Source organism: Equus quagga, chromosome 2 (assembly GCF_021613505.1).
Source record: "Equus quagga isolate Etosha38 chromosome 2, UCLA_HA_Equagga_1.0, whole genome shotgun sequence".
Classification (NCBI taxonomy): Eukaryota; Metazoa; Chordata; class Mammalia; order Perissodactyla; family Equidae; genus Equus; species Equus quagga.
The window spans coordinates 120,482,535-120,509,546 of record NC_060268.1 but is presented as its reverse complement, the minus strand read 5'-3'; the positions used below and the strand labels follow the sequence as shown (position 1 = coordinate 120,509,546).

Sequence of the window (27,012 nt, the reverse complement as noted above, 5' to 3'; positions counted from 1 at the left end):
TGAGACGGGCTGAATCTAGCTCCACCAAGATAGTAAGGGGCCAGAAAGATAAGAGAGAAGGGAGAACAGGAGCAAATAACCCTTCTATGCGAGAGAGTTCTGTACGCTTCGACACTCATTCGCAGAGCTGAGGACGCGCGTGTTATGTCACATGGAATGGTGACGCCCACAAGGGAGACAAGTTGTCACCTTTAATTTGAAAGCCCTGGAGAGAGTGAAGCCTAAATCACATAAACAGTACTCAAAAGAAAAAAGAGAGGAAGGAAGGAGAGAGGGATGGGGGAGAGAGGAAGAAAGGAAAGGAATGAAAAGGAAGAGGAGGGGAAAAAGTAAAGAAAGAAAAAAGATAGAAACTGTGAAGGGGAAAACCCAGCTGGAAGAACACGGAGCCTTTCCCAAGATCTCACAGTGACCTCTAGCCAGACACCATGAAGGACACCATATTATAAAGCTATTGCCACCTCTCTCTGACATGCAGCATCACCTTCAGTGGCTCCTGGTCTTATATATCCATCCGTTAAAACAAATCTTGGGTTGCAGAGGCTATTGCTACACTGTTGGTAGGAAAGGACAGACTTCACATCAAACAACTACACTTTAACCATCCCCTCTTTATTGATGGTATTTTTTCATGATGGAAAGTTCGTCTCCCATGCGGTTGTCTGGAATGATGTTGGCTGAGCAGCATTCAGCAGATAAAATGCTGGGCGATTAGAAGACCCCAAAGATTCTGGGTGCCATCCAGGACAATCCAATAGAGTCCCAGACCTTGCAGTTTAGTTTGGCTTAATAAGCAGCCCAGAATCAGGTGGCAGAGCTCTCAGTCACGGCATCAGAGTCATGGGGACATTTGGAGCTGCAGAGCCCAGAAGGGTCACCTTTTACCCAACACCTCCATTTGCAGACAGGGAAGGTAACCGTGAGGCATTTGACCTTCCCAAGGTCACTGCTGCTTCTTGATAGAGTAGAGACCAGAACCCAAGTTTCTAGACTTTGGAGGAAGCAGAGCACAGTGGTTCAAGACCAAAAACTGGGGAGTCCCAAAGTTTCAGAAAGGATTCCCCAAGGGGGCAGGGAGGCGCAGGAGGCCACTAGCCAAGTTCTACAGAGAGCCTCAAATTTAGAGCCTGAAGCTATCCCTGATGAGGGTGTACACACATCCACGCACATGCGCTCATGGGATGGGGAAGAGATACCATCGCCTGTCAAGCTTAGGCTTCTATCCTGTACCAGATTTTATCCCTGGTGGTACACTAAGAATTAATATTGTTTACATATTAACTAATTGTCCTCTGATAGCGTAGTCATATTGTATTCAACTTTTTTCTTTTTAAAAGACCTCCTTTTTAAATTAATTAAAAGACATTAAACATTTAAAATAGACCATAATTTGCATAACCCTGCTTTGGCATTTTCTCATTTTTGTATGCACAGAATCAGGGGATTCTGGAGTCAGACTGCCTGGCTTCTAATCCTGTAGCTGTGTGACCTCAAGCAAGTTACCTAGCCTGTCTGTGCCTGTTATGGAACTGTTAAGGAACTGTGTCCCCTTCAAAAAAATGATGTTGAAGTCCTAACCTCCAGTACCTCAGAATGTGACTATACTTGGAGATAAGGTTGTTAAGGAGGTGATTAAGTTAAATGAGGTCATTAGAGTGGGCACTAATCCAAAAGGACGGTATCCTTCTAATAAGAGGAAATTGGAGACAGGTGAAGGGAAGTACAGAAGGGACGACAACGTGAAGACACAGGGAGAAGATGGCCGTCCACAAGCCAAGGAGAGAGGCCTAGAACAGGGCCTTCCCTCACGGCCCAAGAAGGAACCATCCCTGCTGACATCTTGATCTCAGAGTTCTGGCCTCCAGAACTGAAAGATAATGCATTTCTGTTGTTTGAGCCACCCAGTCTGTGGTATTTGTTGCAGCAGCCTCGCAAACTAATACAGCTGCTTACTTTTCTCATCAGGAAAATGCAGATAATAATGGTCCCTTCCTCACAGAGCTGTGTTGAGTCTCCAAGTCCTGGCACTCAGCAAGTGCCCAGTAAATGCTTCTCACACTTCTTATTACTAACAAGGAAACTTAACCCAACCTGGTCTTGGCAAACCACTTTATCTTACTCTTCTGTGTGAGCAAAGAGGCTTACAATTAAAGCTGAGAACAACAAATTCTTCGGGTTAGCCAAACTCTTCACCGTTCTGCCTCTCCCCCAACAACCCCTTCGCCCCAAGTACCTCAAAGCACAAGGGTCTGAATTCCCACCCTGCACTCACAGGACTTCCTTCTGCTCCTCCCACCCATCTGGCCGTCACTCCCACAGATCACTGCTTTAGGGCCTGCCTGCCAATCCCCACCTCCTCCCCACCAACACCTTCGGAGGTCCAATAGGAACTCTGATTCTCCTCCAGTTTATCAAAGTCAGACAACGTAGAATGCAGCTCCAGAAAATAGAGGTGAAAGAAAAACATCTGCAGGCCACCAAAGCCCGGAATTATGGAAATCGGAAGCCTCCCCTTTCAGTTTATTGGAGAGGGAGGATTTCTGGTCAAGATAGTTCACTTTGAAATGAGCTGGGGAGTTGCCATGACGCTGGACAGCTCTCTCAGCCAACCAAGGATAACTCAGCCTGTTGGGGGCAGCTTGAGAACTGAGTCTCACTTGTTCTCAATGTGTCTTTCAAAAGGCTCCTAAAGGTAGTAACAGTCTCCAGAGGGGACTCCTGAGGGGCTAGAATACCTTAACCCCAGGTGGTGGAAAACTTCCCATGACTGTGTGAACTTTTAAAAAGTGACCTGAGAAACTGTTTGGGACAGGCCAATAAAGGAAGGAGCGCAAAGACCTTCGGAAACCAACAAGACGTTCAGAGGGATCACCACGAGCCCAGAAGCTTGGCCAAACTGTGGAAACCCCAGCATTCTGGTATCTCAACAAATAACAAGAGTTTCAGCGACTGTGGATGCTTCCAAACCTGTATGGCATTGGTGATTAAAATTAAGGTCACTTAAGAAAAAGTCACCCAGAAACTAAAGCCGTTCTGACTCTGGGGGGAATTTTAATTTGTTAATGGATTTTCCCACTGATGGTGGGGGGAAAGATAACAATTCACAATGGGTTTGAGGCCAAAAATAGGACCACAGGAGCCAGGAAGTAGCTGATATAACTCCTTAGTCTTTCTTCAACTGCATCAAGAACAGGCTGTCCGGGAATGCAGATTTTTTTTTTTGTAATTTCAATTAGCTAATAGCAGATGAAGACCTAAGGATGCTGCCAACACTATACTAATTCCATCAGTCATGGTGAACAAGGAGGCAACGGTCAGATGCCTACTTGTGCCTCTAGCTCTCCATTCTCTGAGCCTCTTTTGGATGGACGTAGGATTTGGGAGCTGGGGGAGAAACCCAGAGCCATCTTCTCCAACGCTCACTGACTGGAGGGATCTAGGAAAGAGACACAGGTGTAATTCTCTGCTCCCTGTGTCAATTCTGGGGAGGGCTTTGGAAAATGGAAATATATTCACTTATCCCACAAATGATTATGGACTGTCTACACTATGCCGTGGATACAATGAAAATTAAGATGGACCCAGTCTCTGCCCTCATGGAATTTATGGTCCAGCAACGATTCTGGTTAAGCAAACCAAGGTGATGCCACAGAATCTTGTCATTAAAGTCCCTCACTGGTCACTGCAAAGGGAACACCTGGAGTGTGTAATATTGTGATTTATAATAAGCAATACCTATTTAGTCTTTAACCCCTTTCCTGGCACAGAGCTCCTAAATTCCTTAAATTTTCCTAAATGCTGAGCACCCTATAAAGGTGTCTTTTGTTACATTAATGAGATGACTTTTGGACCATCCCTGAGTCACCCAAGGATGGGGCTAGCTACCAGAGGAAGCAGCAATCTGATTAGAGGACTGGAACTTCCACCCCTACCCCCGGTTCTGAGGAGGGGAGAGGGGCTGGAGGTTGAATTTAATCACCAACGGCCAACGACTTAATCAATGGTGCCTGTGTAATGGAGTCTCCATGAAAACCCAAAAGGACAGGCTTTGGAGAGCTTCAGGGTCGGAGACACGTGGAGATTGGGGTGCTGGGAGAGAGCATGTAAGCTCCACGCCCGTTCCCCATACCTTGCCCTACATATCTCTTCCATCTGGCTGTTCCTGAGTTATATCCTTTTATAATACACTGGTAATCTGGTGGGTAAGATGCTTCTGTGAGTTATGTGAGCCTAGTCTTGTGGGACTGAGCCCTTAACCTGTGGGATCTGACACTATCTCTAGGTAAATAGAGTCAGAATTGAGTTGAACTGTAGGACACCCAGCTGGTGTCCAAGAGTTGCTTGTTGGTAGGAAAAAACCCCACACATTGTAACTGGTGACTAGAATCTTACTTGGTAATCAGGATTGGGATTGGTGTCACAATTGTAGGACGGCATCCAGATGGAGTCTACCCTTGGAAGAAGGGCACGTCAGAAGAGCTTCACCCCAGCAACGTAAACCAAAGGCTGCACACCTTATCCTGAGCGCCAAGAGCTGCAGAAAGACTCGGTCACTGTGCAAGGCCTCTGAGGAGGGACTCTTCTTGGGAACAGTGCCAGCACTCACAGAGGTTGCTCTTTGGTGAAGACAGAAAGAAAAATCTAATACCTGAATCTTATTTTTAGCTGCAAGCCAGGCAGAAGAGTAGAAATAAGCCACTGGACTATAATCCTGGTCATACTGACAACTACTGTAATCGTTTTTAAAAGCGTGCCCACAGGATCTGCAGCCTTGCTTGGGTCTAACTTGGGAAAATCTCATCTTACTTCAGCGACAAGGGTTTCTCCAGAAGAGCCACCAAAAGCTATTTCCCTGAGAAGTGTAATTTCTAGGCATTTGTTCGTCCTGAAACTTGGATTCTCCTGTTGTGATCCTTCAGGTAATGTAAGCACAACTATGCCAGCCAAGGAGGAGAGGAGGAAACCGGGGTGGGGTGTGGGAGTGGGTATGAGGGCTTTCCTGCCCAGAGAAACATCCCCGGTTTGTCCAAAGAATAAATTCACACTACACACCACACACATCCACATACACACCACACACCACACATACACACACCACACACTCTATATGCACATTACATATACGTACACACATACCACACACATCCACATACACACCACACACCACACATCCACACACATTCTACATACAAGCACTACATACACACGCACACACCACACACTACGCACACACACAACACATACTGCATACACACACATACACACAGGCACACACACACATATCCACACAGATACATACACATAGTTTGTTTTCTTGTTTTTAATAGAAAATAGAGAATTTTTAAAGGGAATAGAGAAAAATTGGTGTTTGGACAATTAGGCCAACCCCACTACAACAGTTCCTATAAAGCATCTTCTGAAGTCTGATTTTCCCACAGGTGAAAACTAATTTCTTTCTTTCTGTTCTGTTCTTGTTATTAGGCACTGAAATATAAATACCTGTGCACGCAGAGGCAGCTTCCTAATCTTCCATCTGTGACATGTGTGGAGAACTTCAGAGCTTGTGTTTATGACAGGCATCATGGCATCTCATCCTTAGAACAACAAAGGAGGCAGGGAGAGCCTGAAGGCACAAGAAGTGAGGACACGCTCAAGTTCCCACGAGGGGTAGCTCAGCTGCAGAGTGGGGGCTTGAGTGCACGAAAGCCATTCAGTGTGACACTGAAGGCATGCCACTGTGACCTGGGGAGACAGCCATGCACAAGATGCACCCCAGGCTCTCCCTGTCAGGGGCACCGACAGAGACTGAGACTCCACTGTTCTCAGGCTGGGCAGGCTTGGAGTGCAAAGCAAAGCTCTCCAAACACTCATTTCCCGGAAGGACTACCCGTCGTTGGCGTGCTGTGGCTTATCCCCCCCGCCCCGTGCTGTAGCCAGACCTGGGTCCCCGCACGTGCATGGTGCTGGCCCTCACATGGGGAAATGCCCCTCTATCAACACTCAGGCTTTGTCTTTCTCCTCGCCGAACCTACAGCACAGGTACCTGTGGAGGGATTTCTTTTTAGAAGTAGCCTGTTTTCCCCAAACTTCCTCAACAAAAGTCAGTTTACTACAACTGGCAAAGTGGATAGAATTTCAGCTGTCCCAATGAGGCAAGTCATTGGAGGAGATCCTGGACCCCATAACTGAACATTCATATCTCTCAAAAAAACAGGGTGCAACTATATCCTGAGAGGAACTGCTGAAGGATAAACTGGGGCCCTTAGCCTGAAGCAGGGAAGGCCAAGAAGACCTTTAGCTCGGTCTTCAAGATCTCTGAAGAGGCTGCCAAATAGTTAGACATATTCCGTCCTCCCAAAGGTGGAACCACAAGCGGCAGCTGAATGATGTAGAAAGAAGAAAGTTCCTTCTGACTTTCCTAGGAAGGATGGCCCTTCTTGGATGGAAAGAGCTCCCTGGCACTAGAGGCATTTAAGAGGAGCTTGGGTGGTCCCTTGATGGGGACACTGGAGCAGTGATACAAGCATCACGTGGAAGGATGGGTTGACAGGACCTTTCAATTTCTTCCAACCTTGAGAGCCTCAAATTCAACGGAATGAACCCACAGCCACTGGAGACCTCCTGGTCACCTACCTGAAAAACTCTCCTCTAGGCCTAAAAATAAGATTCCCAGAGTCTCGATCCAAATTAGATCCTTAATAACATGTCACCATGGCTATAAATATATCTCTCTGAGGGCCAGTAAATATGATTGTTTTAATCAGCCACGCACCCTTGAAGGACAACCAGCTCCCTCCTCAGTACTGACCGTGTTCTGAGCAGACTCCATCCTCCCATCCTCACTCCAAGCAGGTCCATGGAGCAGTCACTGTGGGATGAAGATGGGGGTGACCACAGGCAGCCCCTGCTGCTTCCCGCTCTCTATCATCCCTGGGACATTCATTCCATTCTGGGGGTCTCTCCTGATCATCCACCAAGACTCCCAGTAGATGATAGGGTTGAAAATGCAAATGCCCACAAGGGTCACACAAACAGCCAGAGGTGTAAATCCAACACGAGAATGTGAGAGGGAGTTTTAGGGGGCTGATCTGCGCTCACAAAATCCGTATGTTGAAGCCCTAACCTGCAGTACCTCAGAATGGGACTGGATTTGGAGACAGAGTCTTTAAAGAGGTGATTAAGTTAAGATGAGGTCATTAAGGTGGGCCTTAAGCCAATATGAGCTGATATGGCAACCCTATAAGAAGAGGAGATCAGGACACAGACACACAGAGGGGAGACCATGTGAGGACAGAGAGAGAAGACAGCCATCTAAAAGTCAAGGAGAGAGGCCTCAGAAGAAACCAACCTGGCCAGCACCTTGATCTTGGACTTCTAGCCTCCAGAACTGAGACGAAAAGCATCTGTTGTCTAGCCACCCCGTCTGAGGTATTTGTTATAGCAGCCCAAGCTGACTGATATGGGGAGTGTGGTGCATGTCATGTCTGGAGGCTTTAAATACTTTTTTTTCCTCTCTCTCAAAGATCAGCCAAACAAAACAGAGCCCTGGACCTTGCTTTCACCAGTTTCTGACTCCTTGATGGAATTCCAAGGGAAGAAAGGCAATAGAGTGTGGGAGAAAGGGCAATGGCCCCCTGGTCAGTAGAGCTGGTAACCCCAGGCTCTTTCAACAAGCTATGAGGTCATGGAACTACTCCATCATTTTAGCCCCTACTCCAGCATCGGTTGACTGAAACAGTTGGACCAAATGACATCTAAGGGTCCCTCCAACACTAACACTCTCTCCTTTCAAATTCTAAGGCTTGAGGACCTTACCTAGAAAGGGACAGTTTTAGGGCACAAGCCCAGACCGAGAGGCCTGGAGGGGATATTGGGACAACCACAAGAGAAGCATATAGAGGTGGGGAGTGACACAATGGGGCTGTTGGGCTGTTTCTTGGAGCTAGAAACTTCAGTTCCTGTCCTGTCCCTGTCTTGTTCCCCAGTTCACTAGCTACATGGGCCTTGGGCACCTCCCTCCCCCACTTAGCATCTATAAATATGATAACGACAGCTTATGGGCTGTGTACCAGTAAAACATCCTTGAATGCCACACATTCTCGCCATTAAATGCACAAGAAAGTGCGGATGCCCAGTGGTTCTCAGGACTGACGTCCACGTCCATCAGAGTCCCCACAAGGCAACTCCCCCACAAAGCAGGGTGAGTCTTCAGTCAGAGTTGGCCCTGGAGCATCCATCTTCTCCCCACCAGAATCCTGGGCACCCAACTGCTACAAGGCCCTAAAGATGCTTTAGGATTGTGGCCCTATGTGGAATGAGGCAGTGAAGAAAGTGTCACATGCCTCTTCCAAAGGATCAGTGCAAGCCCAGAGTGATAGTATGAAGATGCCTTCAGCATGCTTAGGGCTCTGTACCTTATACAGAGCTTCACCGAGACTGTCTCCCAAGGATCATCATTCCCATTTCACAGACGAAGAAATCAAGGCTGGGGAGGTTAAGCAAGACAATGTGTTAGGGTGGAAAAAAACACAGGGCTTGGACTCTTACTTTGACCTTGAACAAAGTTATTTAATATCTTGTTATCAAATTACATGCAAATGAAGTCACGGAGCTAGCCCTGGAAGAGTCACTCCATCATCTGAGGGCTTCAACTCAGAATACACTATGACCACATTTCACAGATTCAAGTATCTTGGAACTGGAACAGCCCCGGACAATCCGAGATCTGACTCCCTAGGTCTAAAGGCAAGGACACTGAGGTTCAAAGAGTCCCTTGCCCAGCGCCCCACAGTGAGGCTCTGGCCAGGCCAGGACCAGAACCCGGGTCTATTCCTGAGACCACCTGCCCCATCCATTTGCCTTGAAAACATTCCACTTTAAAAATAACAAACCACAAAGAGAAGGTCTTCTGGGACATTTGTATTGGGTTGCAAGAAGTTTCCATGCCTAATCCCCAAATCTGGATCTTTCCTCCAGCCTGCGTGCCCCTGGCCTCCTGCAGTGACTTTGAGCAGGACAGCAAATGTGTCAAGTGTTCCTCTCTCAGGATCAGGCTGCTGGGAGCAGCGCAGAGGACTGGAATTAGAAATTCTAATTATTAGAACTCTCAAAATGCACCAAAAGACAATTTATAATTAGCACATGTCAAAAGGCCATCCCCTAAGGGGACGCATTCTAAATCAGAAAACAAAGATGGTCCAGGGAGGGACTGGGGAGCTTGGCTATTTGGCCTCCCATCCTTCTCGACAGCCCTAAATCCAATCTACTCCACACCCACTCCCTCCTGGTGCTGGTCTGACCTGCTGCCTTGCCCTGAGTGCCCGGCATGGGAGTCCCTGGTCCTCAAGGCTTTGCAATGAAGGCACCGCCACTCTCCTGGAAGTCCTACAGAGGGACCCCTCCATTCAGGACCCAAGCAGCTCTAAACCCTGTTCTTGGGGCTGTTCTCCTGCTGTCAGGGGCTACAAATAAGGATTTAATGACTAGCCTCTTTGTGGGGAAGAAAGCCTCCAGTGAAGTGATAATGTCATTATCTGCTACTCCGGTGCCTGTGCCAAGGCAGCCTCACAGCCCGACTGCTCTTGTGACTAAACCTCAGCACACTCCCCCCTAGAAGGGACTGGAAAAGGCCAGCATGGATGGGAGGGAGCATCCCCGTTTCTTACCTGAATGAATGAATCTTCTGCTGACTTATATGCTATAAATACTTTCTTGAGCACTTCCTGTGTGTTAGTCACAGTACTTCCGATTGGGGAGGAAAAGTAGTCAAAGATACAGAAATAAGTAAGACATGACCCTACCCTAGGGGAATTCACATTAGCACAAACTCGACAGCTTAAAACAATTTAAATATTTTTAAAAAGGAGCCCCAAGAGAACTTGCACCTGGAGGCAGGCACACCTGGTTTCCAGGAAAAGCTCCTGGTTGTGAGACTTGCTGCGTGCGGGTCACATCCTCCTTGAGCCTCCATCATCTGCCCCGTGGAGATAACACCGACCTGGCCAAGCCCTCAGGTGTTGCTATGGAGGACGCATGAGAAATCGCAGCGACGAGCCCTTTGGGAAGTGCCCATAACAGAACTCCTTATCATAACAGGGACAAACTTCATTCTGGTGACTGGTAATAAAAAGAATATTTGTATTTTTCCACATTCGCTGGCCTTACTTAAGACAGCACCCACTTCCATGGAAAACATCACAAGAGGAGAGAAAGGCAATTTATCAGGCCACCATATGTCTGTGTTTACCAAGGAACCTTCTAGATGGTGACTTATTTTTCCATATGGTGTCGCCCATAGAAGAAATAACGCATCTACGTGTGGGAATGACAAACAGGTTTTACTCCAGGAGCAAATTAACTCCATTTGTTTGGCAATGGCTGCTTAGAGCACTGTATCAAGAAGGATTCTGAGTCTGCATCTTGGCTTGGCTGAAAGGAGTGTCCTGATAAATTAAGGATGTCTGCTATGAGTATGGCATAGGAGGTGGCACTTTGTCATTTATGACAGATGATACTCCCACTCAACCACACTCTTTGTTGCATTCCTTTGTGGTTGTATCCTCCAGTCATGCCAGAGTAAGCTGAGTATTGGCCAATTTCCTGATCCTGATTCCTTCTGTGTGAATTGTTAACACTAAGTTCTTTGAGCTAGCAAAGCTACAGGCGTGATCCCAGCAGGAAACTATGATCTCTAATAAAGTAGCTAGTCTCTCAGTTTCTGTTTAAATGTGCTAGCTTGTCTCAATCATGTTATTTACAAACCAAGAACAATATCTCATAAATTTGCGTGCCATAATCTGGGGTCTGTGGAACGTGGGCCCTGCCACACAAAAATCACTCAGCTAACGTACATTGCAGGTACCAGACATCCTCTGGCCTTTAATTCCATGGCACCTTTTAAAAGTCAGGGCTTTCAACACTTCTCAGGACAATACGTCCTCTAAGTTTATCATGGACTTAAGGCAGCAGGGCTTCCTCCCATTTGTCCAAGATTTACCCTGTTCAAGGTTTAAAGGGGACTTCTCTCTTGGCATGTCAGCATTTGGTGAAGAGTCTTACTTCTTTGGTTGCTCTGCTCACAATTTTACAAAACTCCATTCTATCTGTGCTAATTCCCAATGGACTGGGTTGCAGTCAAGCCCTGAACTATTTACACAAAAGATGAGCTGAGCAAATGAACACCATGATCATGACCAAGAGAAGAAGAGAGCAGGCTGTGTCCCGGCCCAGCAGCAGCAGCATCTGTGCACCAGGAACACTACAGACATAAATAGCCTCAGGCAGGCATCAGGAAAGAGGGACCCTTGAGTGATCTTACATGTGTAGTTGGAACCACAGACTATTGGAGGCAGGGAGCAGCTTTGAACCCATCTAGTGACTATAGATGTAGAAACTGAGGCCCAGAACAATTAACCTGCCCACGGTCCTATCACAAGCCTGGAACAGTGGCTATCAATAACAGCATCACAAAACCGTGCATATTCTTAACTAATTCATATATGTGCCTTTTTGCCATTTCCTCCGAAGGTTTCCTCCCAAGTTGTCCCGCAACATTTTCAATACCCAACTCTGTGTCCAAAGGCCCTTTCCCTCTCAGGGCTGAAAGTTCCCTGTCTTGCACACTGCAGATACTCCAAGTTTTTTAAATAAATGAACAGATGAGATAATGTATATAAATCTGCAGGAAGATACTAAGCGCAATTCTACCTAAAATAGCCCAAAAAAGAGGAAAAACTAAAGGGCAAATATAAGGAAAAGGAGTAAGTCTCCATATCATAGCATAATAGTCATTTAAAAATATGTTTATAGTGTCCCCAAGACATGTGGAAATGCTGACAGTATGATGATATTAAGGGAAAAAGCAAAACCCTAAACTGCACGTACTCTGTGATCTCAGCATTATAAAGAAAACCGCATAGTACTACCGTTGGGAGAAAATAAAGCAAAATGTGAAGAGTCGTCAATGTTTCTGACATGACTATGGGTGATTCTACTTCTGCTTCTTTGCACTCTTCTGTTCTTTGCAAATATTTACAATGTGCCCATAAGACTTCCATAAGCAGTGGGAGGAGACTAGGAAATAGAAAAGGATGTCCAAATATTATTCATCCTTGTTGGGATTTGGAAAGAGACAGACACAGATGCTGCCCAAGGAGGCGGGCTCTCCGCTCCGTGCCCAGCCGGTCATTCCCTGCTCTGGACTTGTGTAGCACTGAGCAGATCCCGCCTTAGGACGTCTCCTGGATTATTGCTCGTAGTTCTTATCTTTGAGGCTAGTATAAGTTGTTTAACCTTTCACATGTGTCTCTTTCTTGCTTCCCTTGATGGGACTGGGAGCTCCTTGGGTGGAGGACGGGGTCCCTACATTATAATATCTGTGTCCCCTGCAGAGCCAAACCTAGAGATTTTTTCCAATACTTGACACCTCAGGACTCAGGAAATACTTGCTCATCGACTGACTGATTGAATAGGCTAAAGAGGAGAATGGTCCCATGGGGCACCTCGACCTTCAACCAAGAAAGAAGCCGGATGTAGCTCCCTCGGGACATGCTGACCTCGCCAATCAGGACACCAATGTATGGCAACCAAGAAGTTGGCGTTTGTTCCCTAAGGGACTGAGCTACCGGCCAATAAATCACAGGGCACTCAGACATCAGGACGTGTCCCTCACTTCCCACCAAACCTGGGCTGGCTATAGGCCAGTGACAGGGAAGGGCTGGCCCTGCCCGCCTCCCATCTGGCTGCAGAGATCTAGTTCAAGCTTCTGCCCTGTGGTTGGGTCTGGCACAATGACCCAGGGCTCCAGTAGGCAAATCCAAGTCATAAAACTCTGGTCTGACGTGAACTGATACACGATGCCCCCTCCTAAATTGCAGCAGAGCAGATCTTCCAGCTGAGCCAAAGGTACTCAGACAGGGCCATGTTTACTTTTACCACACCAGTAAAGCACCCAGGCAAATAAGGAAGCAGTCCCCCTTTCCCAGAGCAGGAAATTCAGCAAATAAAGGCCTGGGGAAGAAGATTTGTATTTACAATTGCATCCTTTAGGCCTAGGCTTGCCCCAAGGGTGCTGCACATTTGGAGACAGTGGGCTGTGTCTCCACACTCTGAATTCTTTTGAAACCACAGGGTCTGCTGCAGGCTTCTCCAAAGTGCTGGACCCACACCTTGCCCTCACAGGTCTCAGCTTCCAGTAAAGCCCTCCCTGATACCCCTACCTATAGTAATCCCAACTTCTACGACCCTTTCTTTTCCCTGTATGATGAACATATTAAGACACACACACATACATATATACATAGTGTATACATGTTATTTCTCCAGTGAAAGCATATTTTACTTAAAAGCAGGAGTCCAGTCACTTATACTTCCTGCATCTAGCTAAAGAATGGATCCAACAGCCTTGAACTAGCGAACAAATGAAGACGTGGGCTTGTTAATGGACGGGTCAGTTGATAACTCCAAGGAACTGCGAGCAGCAGCCTGGATAAGCACATCCTCCTCCAAAATTATGCTTTTCCAAAATACAAGGAGATAATCAACCCAATCATGGTATTGTAGAAACAAAGCAATAATGATAGTAATAATTTCCTAGCACCTACTCGGTGCTAGGTATGAGGCATTTGATATTTATCTGACACAATAATCCTATAAGTAAAGTATTATTATTGTTCTCATTTTATAGGTAAGGAAAATGAAGATCAGAGGGTTATCCAAGGCTGAGAACAATGGAGTTGGGATCTGTTGAGATAATGCTTTATAAAGGGCTGCTGCCTTAGAACTGGCCTTCTTGACCACAACCCGGGCAAAGTCCAAACCTCTGGAGCAGAGAGAGGCAGCAATGACACACGGGCAGGTGCATTCTGCAGGACTCCAGCTGTTAACCAAGACCACACTGTGGGCAGAAAGTAACTGTTCTGACCCACCTTTGGCTAAAGTGCTGAGAAGACAACTCCCATCCTTCAATTTTATTTAATCAAAGCAAAGAATTCATAAGAATCTGCAAGCCTTTCTTCTTCGGGCAAATTAAATATTCGGTAACCTTGCAGTTTAATTTTTTATGGCTCAGTGTGTGGCGGGAACTGCTCCCAAAGAGGGAGCACTGTCCCTGGGACACAGCAGGAGCTGGCCAAGGCAACCAGAAACAGAGGCATGACAGGGCTCTGCTCCCTGCCTGCTCATCTGCCCTGACCACGAGGAGACATTCCTTCTGGATTCTCGGGCCAAAGGATCACAGCTGCCATTTTCCAAGTTCTTAAAGAGAATTTACAAAAAGGAAATAGACATTGTGGGGAAGCAGACTGAGGACCTCACAAGGTCAGGGAGGAACTGAAGTGACCCAAAATGCCCAGGAAGGAGAGGCAGCCTCCTCCTTCTGTCTCTCCGAGGTCACCTGACCACATAGTGGAAAAAGCTTCCAGACAAATGTGTGACACTGCATAAGGGCAAAGTCATCCCATCTATCTCCCTGCCAACTAATAGCACCATGGGGCCATTCTGGACCTTTCACTTGCCCTTTCCAGCAACACTCTCACAGTCACAAAAGTCTTCCTTATAGCTCATTTTATCCTTCACAAGGCTTGAGAGTCTATAGAGAAAAAGAAGAATTTAGAGGCAAGAGTGCTTCACAGCCTCAAACTGTTTTCTCCAGGGCTAGAGAAGGTCTCTCTCCCAGTCCCTTGATTATCTTCAAGATGAAATCTCAGCAGATTTGTCTCCTCTACCCTTAAATGCTTTCAATCCCTGAACGGCCCCCAAGATGCCCCCATCCCCCCTGAGCCCTCCCACCTCCATACACTCCTTCTTCCTCTCTGCCCACCACAGAAAGAAGAACTGGTATCTAAGAATTTGGCTGATACCCGGTCAATATCCATCCGATTAATTTGTTCAAGTGTTCAGAGGGGCCAGGACGAGCCTTTGCATTTCAGCAGCCAGAAGAGATTTTAATTTCTTTTTAATTGGCTGAGCCACTAACAGCATATCAGAAATCTCTCTACTCCAACCCTTCCCCTCTCCTCCATTCCCTTCAGCTCTTACAGGAGAACGACATCCTGGCAGTTTGCTGGAAAAGTAGAGAAATGCCACCGCAGAGCCCAACTCATTTTTCCTGCTGTCCTTATTCATCATCAGCCTAATGAGGAGTCATGGTTGTGACACAGCTCTCACTTCATCAACTTGTGGCTCATTGAGGCAGGCAACGAGGAGGAAAGTGACGTGCCTCTCCTCCTGGAGGGAAGAGCTATTGCCTCCTGATGGGAAATACCAGGGTGGAGGGCTCTCTTCGCCCAGATCTCCGCTCTATCCCTGCTCTGCAGACACCCTCACAGGCCCTCAGTATTCTTGGGGGAAGACAGGAACCTTCTCACAGCCCGTGCTGGCAGACTCAGGGTGGCTCTGGTGATAGATGTGTTGTCATTGGACATTGTCATGGAAAAAGTGGGAGTGTGTGGGGAAGGGAAAGCTGTTTGCCCATTTTCCTCATTTAAGAATCTGGTGAAATTATGAGCAAAGCCTATCTCCACACTGGGGCAATTCACGTTGCAAAAACAGCATGGAGACATTTAAGGGGAGGAGGCAATTTATTTGCTGTCTTGGCACAGCCACCCAAGCAATTATCGTAATGACAAAAGGGCAAGCTGGATAGTCACCACCACCCTCCCTCCTCCAGGAAACCAGACAGAGTTTTCATGACTTGCAGCTGACATTTTAATGAAGGATCAACATCAGACCACGGGGGTAACGAGTTGAGGACAGGATCTGGCGGGTAGGATCATGGTGGGAGGGAACAGAAGTGGCACAGAGAGAAAACAAAGTGATTCTTGGGGTGAAAAGGCCTCTGTGGTGCAACCTGCAGGTCCAGCAAGCAGAGGTTCCTGACTGTCTTTTATTATTTGGGAGGAGGGGCAGTATTTTCCAAGAGGACAGAGTATGAGCCTCCTCAGTGAATAACTACCTAGACATTTCTCATATCTGATTGGTATTTTACAAATTACAAAGTACTTTAGGCACCTTCTCTCATTTGATCCTGTTAGATGGATGTTGTTCTCCCCAACGGATTGACAACGAGACAAACCTGCCCAAGGTCACAGAGGTGGTGAGTGAAGGAACTGGGAATCAGACGTTTCTGCGCCTCCTTCTTACAGAAAGGTACTACCACCTCATTGCAATCCAGTTAATGAGGAAAACAATAGCTTATGCTGATATCAAGCACCTCTTACATGTTCTGCATGGTGCTACACACTTTGCATCAATTATCTCCTATTTTAATCCTCATATTAAAGTTGGGAGAGAGGTGTGACAACTCCTGTTAGTCGGATGGGAAAACCAAGCCTCAGGGCCATTAGTAACCTGCCCAATGCCACATAACCAGCAGAACCCAGACTCACACTCCCAGCTCCTGCCAGTGTATCTTAATGGTTCTCAATTTCCCCCATGCATCAGAATCACCCGGAGGGTGGATTAAAGCAAAGCATGCTGGGCAAATGGGGGCAAGAGTCTCTGATTCTGGGGGTCTGAGGTGAAGCCTAAGAATTTACATTTCCAACAAGTTCCAAGGTAATACTCATGCTGCTCATCCAAGGAACCCACTTTAAGAACCACTGCTCTATTTAATGCTGCCTCCTGTCACCCATCAACTACCACATTCATCCTGTTAGGGAGGTGATGAAACAAGGTGTGCAAAATGTGACTGCAGGAAGCTACCTCCCCGGTGCACAGAACCACTCTCTTGAGACTTGTTGCCATAAATAGATTACACATCATCCACAGAAACACTTAAGCACCATCTGCATCAGTCAAACATCAACTGAGGGATGTTCTAAGCCAATTTACTCTAAAACTGACTCTGTTTGTTCTTCATCCAGACCTCCCCCTGCTGAAAGAGATTCTAACGTCTATCCTCCAGCCAGGAAATCTCATTGTCATTAAAGTACTTCTACTTTGGAATCATGCAGGACTCCTGGATGAGCAGCCCCCATCAGTGTACACCCTTATGTGTGTGCCTGTATGTGCATCAGACACCATACTGTGCTAATATTGCATACATTACAAATATACACGGAAACGGTCATTTAAAAGGATGGTAAAAGAAATGGAAGTCTTACTATTTTCTTCCCATATGCCAAAGGACAGCTTTGTTCAGATTCCTGCAGCCTCAGTATTCTTTTCTTTAAAATGGGGCCAATTATACAACTACTTCTGTGGGTTGTTTTAAAGATTAAATGAGTAACACAGGCAGAGTGCTTCAGACCTGTGTCTGAGAGCATGTACTCCATTAATATTGACCATTCCTAACCTCTCTTGACCCTTTTTAATCTGTTATGAATCTAAAGTTATTTGTAAAGAACAGTGCTCCGCACAAAGTAAGTGCTCCGCGAGTGTGAGCTGTTACGAATACTTTTGTTATTCATGATGGCACATCAGGCTTAGTTCTTCTCCTGTCTGCCACTCCTGAAGCTAGAGAGAAGAGCAGAGGTGGGTGGAGGAAAAGCCACAGGGAAGCCAGCCCTGGCCCTGGGCAAAGCCGGGGGTTTCTCCTGGCCCTGGTCAGAACAAGCAGCAGGCTTTTTCTTTCTCATTTCCAGTCGTAGCCCCAAGCAGTCACCATGGAGGGGGTTCGCTCCCTCCTCAGTCCCCAGGTTCTGAGGAAAGAAAGTTACCCAGGCCTCCTCCTCCTGCTCGGGCCATAAGGCTCTTGGAAAGGAGCCTGCTAAGAGCACAGCAGGTTTCAAGAATCCCTGAAGGTGAGATGTCAACAGCATTCGCCATAAACTCAGGTAGAGAGCTGATGCTGGGGACCAGGGAGGTGCCCTCCTGCTTACGCTGGCCTCCATCCAGGTCAGCACCAGAAGTAGGCATATATAATAGAATCCAAATCAGTAAGCCCCCACAAACACCTGGGCTTGAAATTGCACCATTAGGGATTCACTTCTTTGCCACTGACATCTTTTCTTTGGGCAATGCATTTTTTGGTTGCCTCCTATGCCCCCAGAACTAAAACACACTTGGCAAAAGAAGACCAAAATTCACCTTAGCCTCTGCCCTTAGGGATTTCACAGGTCAACTAGAGAGACAAGCCACACAGAAGTACAACACACAGAGCGAGAGAGAGCATCACACTCGCCTTCAAAGGGATGCCCCCATGCCCCTTCTACACTCCCAGGGCACTTCTGACAACACATCCCAGGAAAAGCAATTAGATTAGTCGGTGAGTGTTTTCAATGTGCAGTTCCCTCACTGTCCTGTGAGTTCCTTGAGGCCACTTTTCTTTTATCCCCCAAACTTGGTGCATGGGACACAGCAGATATTCAATATAGATTTGTCTAATTGGTTAATTAATGAATATTTTAAGAAAAATAAAATTAAAATGCAAAGCATTTGAGAAGGGTAGTAATTTAAGGCAGTGGTTCTCCAAGTGTGGCCCTGGACCAGCAGCATCACCTAGGAACACGTTAGAAATGCGAGTCTTAGTCCCTACCCCAGACCTCTGGAGCCAGGAATCCTGAGGTTGGGGCCGGTCTCTGTCTTAGCAAGGCCTTGATGCTGACAGCCACTCACGGCTGAGAACATTTATCATCAGACACCTTCTGCAAATGCAGTTCCTGTGCTCTTCTCTTTCATGTATTTGCTCAACATGCACTTATTAAGCACCTACACAGCAAAGGCCAGATGCACCTGTTGGTCCTCAAGTGACCATGGATGTCCACAAAATGGCCGGCAATCTGGTAAATCCCCTAAGCAGTGACCCCTAAAGACCCTTGAAGGCTGTTCTCAGTCAACATGAAGAAAGGCCACCATGCTGAGGCCATGGCCAGCTGAGTGTCCTTCAGGAACGGCTAGGGGGATGAGCTTCCCTAGCAGGAAGCCATAGGAGAGGGAAACGGCAGCATCCTGACACCCAGGAGCAGCAAGCCTGGACCTTAGGTCAGGAGGCGGAGGGGATGCTCTGGGACAGCAACCGACCCATCTACCCCCACTACTGGCTGTCAGCACCTCACCTCTACCAGCTTTGGAGCCCAGTGTCTGGGCTAGCAAAGAAGCAGGGCCAATAGAGAAGGCAGGACAGGGTGAGGTTGAGAGGGTGGGGCGGCCAGGCCAGCACCCCTACTCACCCAGCCTGTTGACAGCCTCCACAACTAGGCCTCTTCCAAACAAGGGGGCCAGGGCCTAGGAGCTGGCAATGGCCAGGCCCACCAGCTCAGACGCAGCTCTGTGGGTGCATGTGCCTGCACCCATCTCTCCCCCTGCACTGACTGCAGCTGCCTGGCTTTGGCCCTGGGGGCAGGCCCAGAGCGCATGGACCATGCAGAGACAGCACCTCAGGCCTGGAAGACGCCTTGGCCCAGCTGCAGCTCACACGTTCCTTGGTCCCAGGTGGCAGTGTTCTCTGGAAGCCAGTGGAATGAAGAGGACACTCTGCTCCTGGTTCAGGAGCAAAGTAGCCACGACTTCCCCAGACCTGATGTTCCAGGGACACAGCTCACTTGCTGATGCTTCACTTGAACTATTCTCCAGTTATAAAAAGGGACAGCTTGCCCCCCCCTCTCAGCTTACAGGCCATATCCCTTTAGCCCGGTGTGGATGGCCAGTCCCTCCCAAACACCTGAGGGGCAGGAGCTAGGGATGCGTGCTCACCTCTCAGGGCTACCCATCCCTTTCCACCTTCCCATCCAGGCGGAGGGACCTACAGGTAAGGATGGAAGCCTCATGAAGGGGCGGAGAGGTCCCCCGGCCTGCATGTGATCTCAGTTCACAGAGTTGCCACGTCAAAGATAGGATGCCCAGTGACATTTGAATTTCAGATAAACAAAAAGTAACTTATTAATATAGTATGCCCAAATATTGCAGAAGACATACTTAAACTAAAAACTTACATCCTGTTTATCTGAAATTTAAATGTCACTAGGCATCTAGTATTTTCATTTCCTAAATCTAGCAACCTGATTCTATCAGCAAGCCCAAATAGGAAGACTGGATTTCCCCAAACAGGACTCAGCATATCACGAGAGAATGTCTCTTGAACGTGATGAAGTGTAGACTAAGGCCCCAGGAGTACGATCCAGTTGATGATTTGCTTCGCACAATGAGATGAAGGCACCAAGGCGCCTTAGGAAACCACCTGGCCTCTGGTCAGCCAACTCAGTACTGGGTCCCAGCTCAGGCTCAGACAGGCTGGACAACCTCAGCAAGTCACCTCCCCTCATCAGGGGTTGGTTCTCTCATCTTCAGGTTCGGGCAGGGCTTCTCAACCCTGGCACTAGTGACATTTTGGTCCAGATAGTTCTTTATTGTTGGGGGCTATCTTGGGCATTGTAGGATGTTTAGCAGCATCCCTGGCTTCTTCCCATCAGACACCAGAAACATCCCACCTAAGTTGTACCAAATGTCCCCGGGGCGGGGTGGGGCGGGGCGGGGGCAGGTACAAAATCATGCCTGGTGGAGAATCACTGGGTTAGAGGACCATTTGCTCTGATGTTTAAAGTTGGTCCCTGCCAACTTTAAGAGTCAACAATTTCTGGCTTATACATAGGTTTGTGGAAAAGATTCCTCTTAAATATCCAGCTCCCATAATGAATCTGACATAGGTGGTGATTCACCAAGATTTGATTACATGTAAACTTTAAAAAATGTACCCCATCTCACTCTGACTCTAACTTTCAGAAATGAACCTAACCAGTCTCCAGTAAGTAACTCAAGCTTTTTGAGGTCCTTACAGACAGCAATGACTTGATAATACTCAAAAATGAAATTATCATCACCCTGAATGAAGGCGATGATTATTGGAACTTCTCTGGCAAACACACAGTTTTGATCAGTTTAATACTAATATGACTATGACTGCTAATATCTATAATATGTGAAATGCCTGCTACACACCAGGCCCGTGCTTGGCACTTTGGATCTGTTATGTCATTTAATCCTTACAACAGCCCTTAGAGGGCGGTGCTATGCTGATTCACATTTAGCAGTTGAAAAAACAGGTTCAGAGAGGTTAAGCAATTTGCCTAAGGTCACACAGTCCCCCTGACTCCAGAGCCTGTGCTCTTTCCACTATAAAAACATTCCCACAAGGAACCGGAAATTGACTTCTCCCTGGGCCTCCACTGTGGGTAAAATGCTCATAGGACCCAAATCTCTAGGGACCATTCAAGGCCAGCAGCACGGTGATGCAGCCGGCCCGTCCAGGATGCATTTCTCACCTTGGACAATGCAGAACCCCAGGCCCTATGGGGCTGCCACACACTCACGCACACTGGCTTGTAAATGCTTCTTGCCCTCATTCTCACTTTGACCCAGTCTCTGTAACTCAGTGCCTACCACAGAGCCAGGCCCACACAGGTACTCAATAAATGCTGGATCACTAAATGTTCCTCTGTTTCAAAAAAGGGCACATTGAGGCCTACCTCCTTCGATGAAAGTCATTAGCTCTGGGAAAACCAGCCACTGGCCCTCAGCTTCTGTTTGTCCTGCATCCAAACGTCCCCACCGTGCTGACTCACTTTGTTTTGTCACTGCTCTCAGGATACCCACGTTCCATTTCGGATTATGAGTGAATGGAGAGCAGAGTGGACCTGAGTGGCCTGGCTGCCTGGGGGCCCAAAGGACTGAAGAATTTCGGAGCCTTGGCCTGGAACGATGGCCTGAACAGCATGTGTCCACGCCCTCAGTTACGAGGGCACCTTGAGTGGGGCTGCCTCACTGCTCCGTGGCCCACTTCCCCCCCTGGACAGCGTGCTGAGTGAGATTCCCCCACGGCGTGCTATTATTACCTGGCGCATTGAGGAATGAGGCCACTGCTACAATGAGGCCACCCCGCCCCCCAAGATTCTTCAAAATTCTGCTCCTGGGGCAGGACACCCAGGCAATGTAGGGCAGCAGCTGTTCCAACCTGCCGAGGGCTGGAGGGTGGAAGAAGACATCTCAAGATGAGCCAGTAAACACACTCAGAACACCCAGCGATGGCAGGAGGAACCACAGAACAAAAGGGCACAAACTGTGGGCCTCACCCTGGGGGAAATGGGTTTAAAAATCTCACACACACACTCTCCAGGGAGTCTAATTTTAGTAGCCATTCGCCTCAGCAAAGCACTTTGCAAGCAGTTATTTTGAGAAATGCTATTAGCCACTGGGTTATTTTTAATGCCCCTGGTGGGACAGGCATTTGTGACACAAACAGCAGCTGAAAAGCAATAAACTTGCAGCCTTGGATGTGTCCAGGGTCTGGGCCAGGCCCTTGGGACAGCAGGTGGAGGGAACCTGCGAGCACCCTATGTGCCCTGCTGGTCCCTGCCTTTGTGACTACCGCTCTGCTCACCAGGGATAGGTGACCAATTCAAATGAACGAGAAGTCCCTCCCGTCCATGACAGCCAACCTGTGAACAGGCCAGAAGACTCTGAAATGATCCCACGAGCATGACAAGCCTCAGTGCCTCCCCACGGCCCACAGGTCACAATCCACACTGAAAGTCCCCAGCTAACTTCCCAAACCCTCATGGCACCCCAGCCTCTGTGTTCTGCTTTCCCACCTCCACCCTGTTGCCCAACTAATGCTCATTTGGAACGCCCTCCCCATCTCTCCTAGTCCAGCCCATGCTGAGCTCCACACTCTAAACACCTGTAATGAAAGAGCTGTTTCACCTTGCTGGCATTCTGTATGTCATCATTTGCACCTTTGTTCACCTGTGCACATGTGCTCCTTACTGAATGACCTGCTGCCCTTTACTAAGTGCTTATGATGTGCCAGCATCCTGTAAGCCCTTTACAAAGCTCCAGGAATTCTCCCAAGGCTCATCCCAATTATAAAGATGAGGAAACCGAGGGATAGGGAAGTTGTCCAAGGTCTCAAAGGTGGATCTAAGCAAGGCCACATAGCATGGTGGTGAAGGTGCAATTCGGGGCTGGACTGCCTGTGTCCAACCCTGGTCCGCACCTTGGAGTCGTAGACAGTTCCTAATAACCAGTCTGTGCCTCAGTCTTCCCCTGACCTCCTGTGAGGATGAAATGAGTTAACGCTTATAAAGCCCTTTTAAAGGGCCCTACACACAGCAGGCACTGTCGACAGGTCAGCTGTCATCACTGCAGGGGAGGTACAGACGCCAGTGTTTTAAGCTGACATTTACTGGGTACCTGCAATGTGCCATGTGCTATGCTAATGCTCACGAAAACCTTGTGAAAGTTTACAAAGAAATTAAGAGACATGAAATCATTCGCTTAAGGTCAAAGCTAGTAAATGTGGATCTGAACCAGTAGTTGAACACAAGTCTGACTTTTAACTAGAATTCTCTGCTGGTTGTCTTGTCTCTCTGGAAACAGTGATTGTGTTTTCACATTCCCCACAGTTCCTGGCACTGGGTCGTACCCTTTAAACAGACTCAATAACAACTCTAAGTTTCTGGCAAGGTTTTCTAACTGGGGGGCCCTAGCTGCGGATAAGGAGCCCAGCCCCCTCCCTGGCACCCTGGCTTCTCACCCTCTTCCACACCCACCACCAGGCAGGCACCGTGCTTCGAAAGCAGAGGAAGGCATCAGGACACTTAGAGGAGACTCACTGAGGGCCAGAGCCCAGCGTTCAGATGGCAGTACACTGCCCACAGGGACCCAAGGCCTAAAGGTCAGGAATTTGGGACAGGCCAGCCATGCCACCATGTGCTGGAGGAGGAGTCCAGACTTGTAAGGCATCAAGCGTGAGCTGGAGGCAGGATGGCAGAGCGAATGTAAGCCCGACTGAGCAGATACATGTGAGTGAATTATGTGTGTGGTTCCATTTCAGGCACCAGGCAGATCTGTAAAGCTCATCACCCTCCTAGAGTTGCCTGCAAAAGGCCACACGTTTCACACCGCCCCCATCAATCAGCACAGGAGGGGAACATGTCCAAGCAGGGCTGGGTGTCCTGGGGCTGCAGAGATCTTATCCCTGTCCCCGGTGGTTCATGGTCTTAGCCGAGGACACAAGATTGGCACCAGTGGAACAATGGAGGGCATGATTAAACACAGAACTTCAATATGGTGCCAATCAAGTTACCCTATTTCTTATGATCCTACTATGTGCCAGGGGACTCCTGTGTCTAGTTCTGCTAGACAAAAATCACTCCAGCCCTGGAGTCTTGTTTCCTCCCGTGCACAATGAGGATGACACTGATAAAACATCCCAGGCAGGCCTGCTGACTGAGGCCGAAGGAGGCAAGCCCAGGGCAAATGTCGGCTGCCCCTGTGCAACAGTGAACAAGATAGCGAGAGTCTTTGCCCTCCAAGAGCTTGTAAGTAATATAAAGGCGATGCAACCAAACATTGAAAAGTCGACAACCACAATACAGGGCAGACGGGATAAACACACAAGCCACTGTGCCACTCAGGAGAATGAGATAACCATGGCAGAGGACTTTGAATGTCAAAGAAACTCACCACATTGCACTTGACTTCGAAAGATAGCCTCTGTTTAGTCTGCGTGTCTCATCAACCAGCCTGTGGGGGCCCCAAACATGAGGTCCCAGTCTTCATTATCCAGCCCCTCCTTAGTTTAGGGTCAAGGGCAAGAGAGGCACTGAGGGAATTCCTAAGGAGGGCTGTGCAGAAGGAGGGTGGCCCAGCTGCCTGGTTGGGCTCAGCACACACATTCGGTGGCAGGGGCAGCTCCACCTGCTGGCAGACCCCACGGGGGTTTTGGAGGGGCTGGTCAGGCGGGTACAGGGGGAGGAAAGGGAGGAAGGAGGAAAGGCCCCAGGAACTGGCAGCCTCTGCCCATAGGAGCCGCCTGGATTCCCTGTGGCTCAGAGAGCAGCCTCTGCCACCCAATGAGGAGGGCTTATCATCGTGAACTCCTCAGGGTCAGGGAGTCAGACACGTGATCGTTTGACATCAGTGGAAGCAAGTTTCCAAGGAGTGGAAAAATAGGACCTGGAAAGCTTAGTGTACTGATCTGCCAAGGGCTGCGGTAAGAAAGTCCCACAGACTAGGTGGCTCAAACAACAGAAATTTATTGTCTCGCAGTTCTGGGGGCCAGAAGTCTGAGATCAAGGTATCAACAGGGCTCTGAGGGAGAATCTGTTCCAGGCCTCTCCCCTGGCTTCTGGGGCTGTGCTGGCAATCTCTGGCGTTCCCTAGCTTACAGATGCATCACCCCCATCTCTGCCTTCCTCTCCACACGACATTCTCCCTGTGTGTGTGTGTCTGTGTCCAAACTTCCCTTTTCTACAAGGACACCAGTCATCTTGGATTAGGGTTCACCCTAATGACCTCATCTTAACTTAACTCCCAACTTGTAAGTTAATTCATAACTCGCAAGTTAACTCTTAACTCATCATCTGCAAAGACTCTATTTCCAAATTAAGTCACATTCACAGGTACTGGGGGGCGGCCTAGGACTTCAATATCTTTGGGGGGACATAATTCAATTTATAACACTTGGGTTCCCCAAAAGAAAAACAGTTTTTAAAAAAATCCAAGTTGGAATTCCTAACATTACTAGTATACCGGGGCAGAGTCCCAAGAAGCAGGCTAGAAGTCCAAAATGCCTTCCTGGCTCTGGCCCCTGCCTTCGTGGCCTGGTGCTGGCATCACCGTGACGGATGCCTTGCTGGCTGCTCTGACTTTGGTCTGTCTCTTTCCCACACCCTCCAGCATCAGGCTGCCCAACCTTGAATCTTACCATCAAGTCCCATCTCTGTCATGCCACTGTCCTGCTCTACAGCCCCCAACGGCTCCCCACAGCTAGAGGATAGGACATGGCCTGCCCATTTCCTTCTGCACATATCCCTGGAGATACATGCCAACAAGAACATTAGCCAATGAGTGCCCTTAACTTCTCAGTGCCCTGTATTCTCATTTGTGAAAAGGAGAAAAAGCAAATTCTCCATGCATCCACTCCCAGAATGTCCCCCTGAGAAACCACGAGGAAGTGCGCTAGGAGCCCGAGTCCAGGCTGCTGCCTCAGATACTGGCACAGGCAGTCACAGGTGGCCGTGCTCTGGCCTCAGCCTAAGGTGTGAGCAAAGAAGGGAAGCAGCCCCACGCCATGCAGAGGCAGACCAGAGACAGACATCTCCTTTCCCTGAGGAGGAAGCAGAGGACTACTGAGCCACCTCTACCTGCTCCCTGTGGTTTCTCACTGAAGGCTGCCAGTCTCTGGAAATCTTCCTGCCTGGGAAGCTCGCTGGCAGCAAGGCTGGCCGAGACCATCTGCCAGAGATTCTCAGCAAGCAACAGTCTGCTAAAGAAGCAGAGCCCTCCTTGGAGGCCTAGAAGCCCCAACCTCGGAAGTAGGCAGAAGGCTCATCTGGGTACGGATGGTCTTGGAGAGCACCTAATCTCCAACAAGGTTTGCCTGAGGACTCTCCTGCCCACCTCTTCTTCCCTGGCCCCAGGGCCCCTGAATCATCTGTGATGCAGCTGTAGCCACCTGACCACATAGCCTGGCCAGCCTGCAGTACCATCCTAGACTCCAGAACCTTCCCTACCACCCCACTGACAAAATCCTATGTCTGTCACCCTTCTACTCAAAATCCTCCTCACCAGGGGACAGGCCCTCCAGATAAGAGAACACTTCATGGCTGTCTTATTTCCTGGAATATTCTAGAAAAAGCACTCTTCAAGGAAGAAGTTTTCAGCACCCTGTCAGACCAGTAGCAACAAATGATGATAAACAAATATCGTGTGGTTTCTCGTGATAATTAAACATCATGTTGATGAGAATGTAAATTATAATTGCTATAAACTTTCTGAAAGACAATTGGGGAATATTAATTAACTTTAAATTGACTCACCCAATTATGTGCACCTGAGGTCTAAGATTTGTTTATAATTTCTAATAAAAGTTGAGTCCATTTATTCCAATATATGCATAAGTAAATTCATCTTTGCATCCTCCTCCTAGGAACTGCATAAATGACATAAATATGTATGTATGTATGTATGCACACAAACACACTTGGTGGTGCTGTTTATATCATCTAATATAAACCCAAAGCAACACCAGGTTTGTTGACTTACTTGATTTCACAGCAGCACTGGGAGAGAGCT

General features: G+C 48.1%; 1 protein-coding gene across 7 annotated transcripts in view; it reads right to left on the bottom strand.

Annotated features, from left to right (window-relative positions):
* Positions 1-27,012, bottom strand: part of KCNMA1 (potassium calcium-activated channel subfamily M alpha 1) — a 713,595-nt gene that overhangs the window by 562,070 nt on the left and 124,513 nt on the right. Inside the window, exon 1 of one of the 7 annotated variants that reach the window (XM_046653015.1) lies at positions 5,500-5,595. The exons of the other annotated variants lie outside the window; for them this stretch is intronic. Within the exon in view, the coding sequence (XP_046508971.1) occupies positions 5,500-5,583 (84 nt within the window). The 5' untranslated portion in view covers positions 5,584-5,595. Of the gene's footprint in view, positions 1-5,499; positions 5,596-27,012 lie in introns of those variants that run through there. 7 annotated transcript variants of the gene reach the window in all.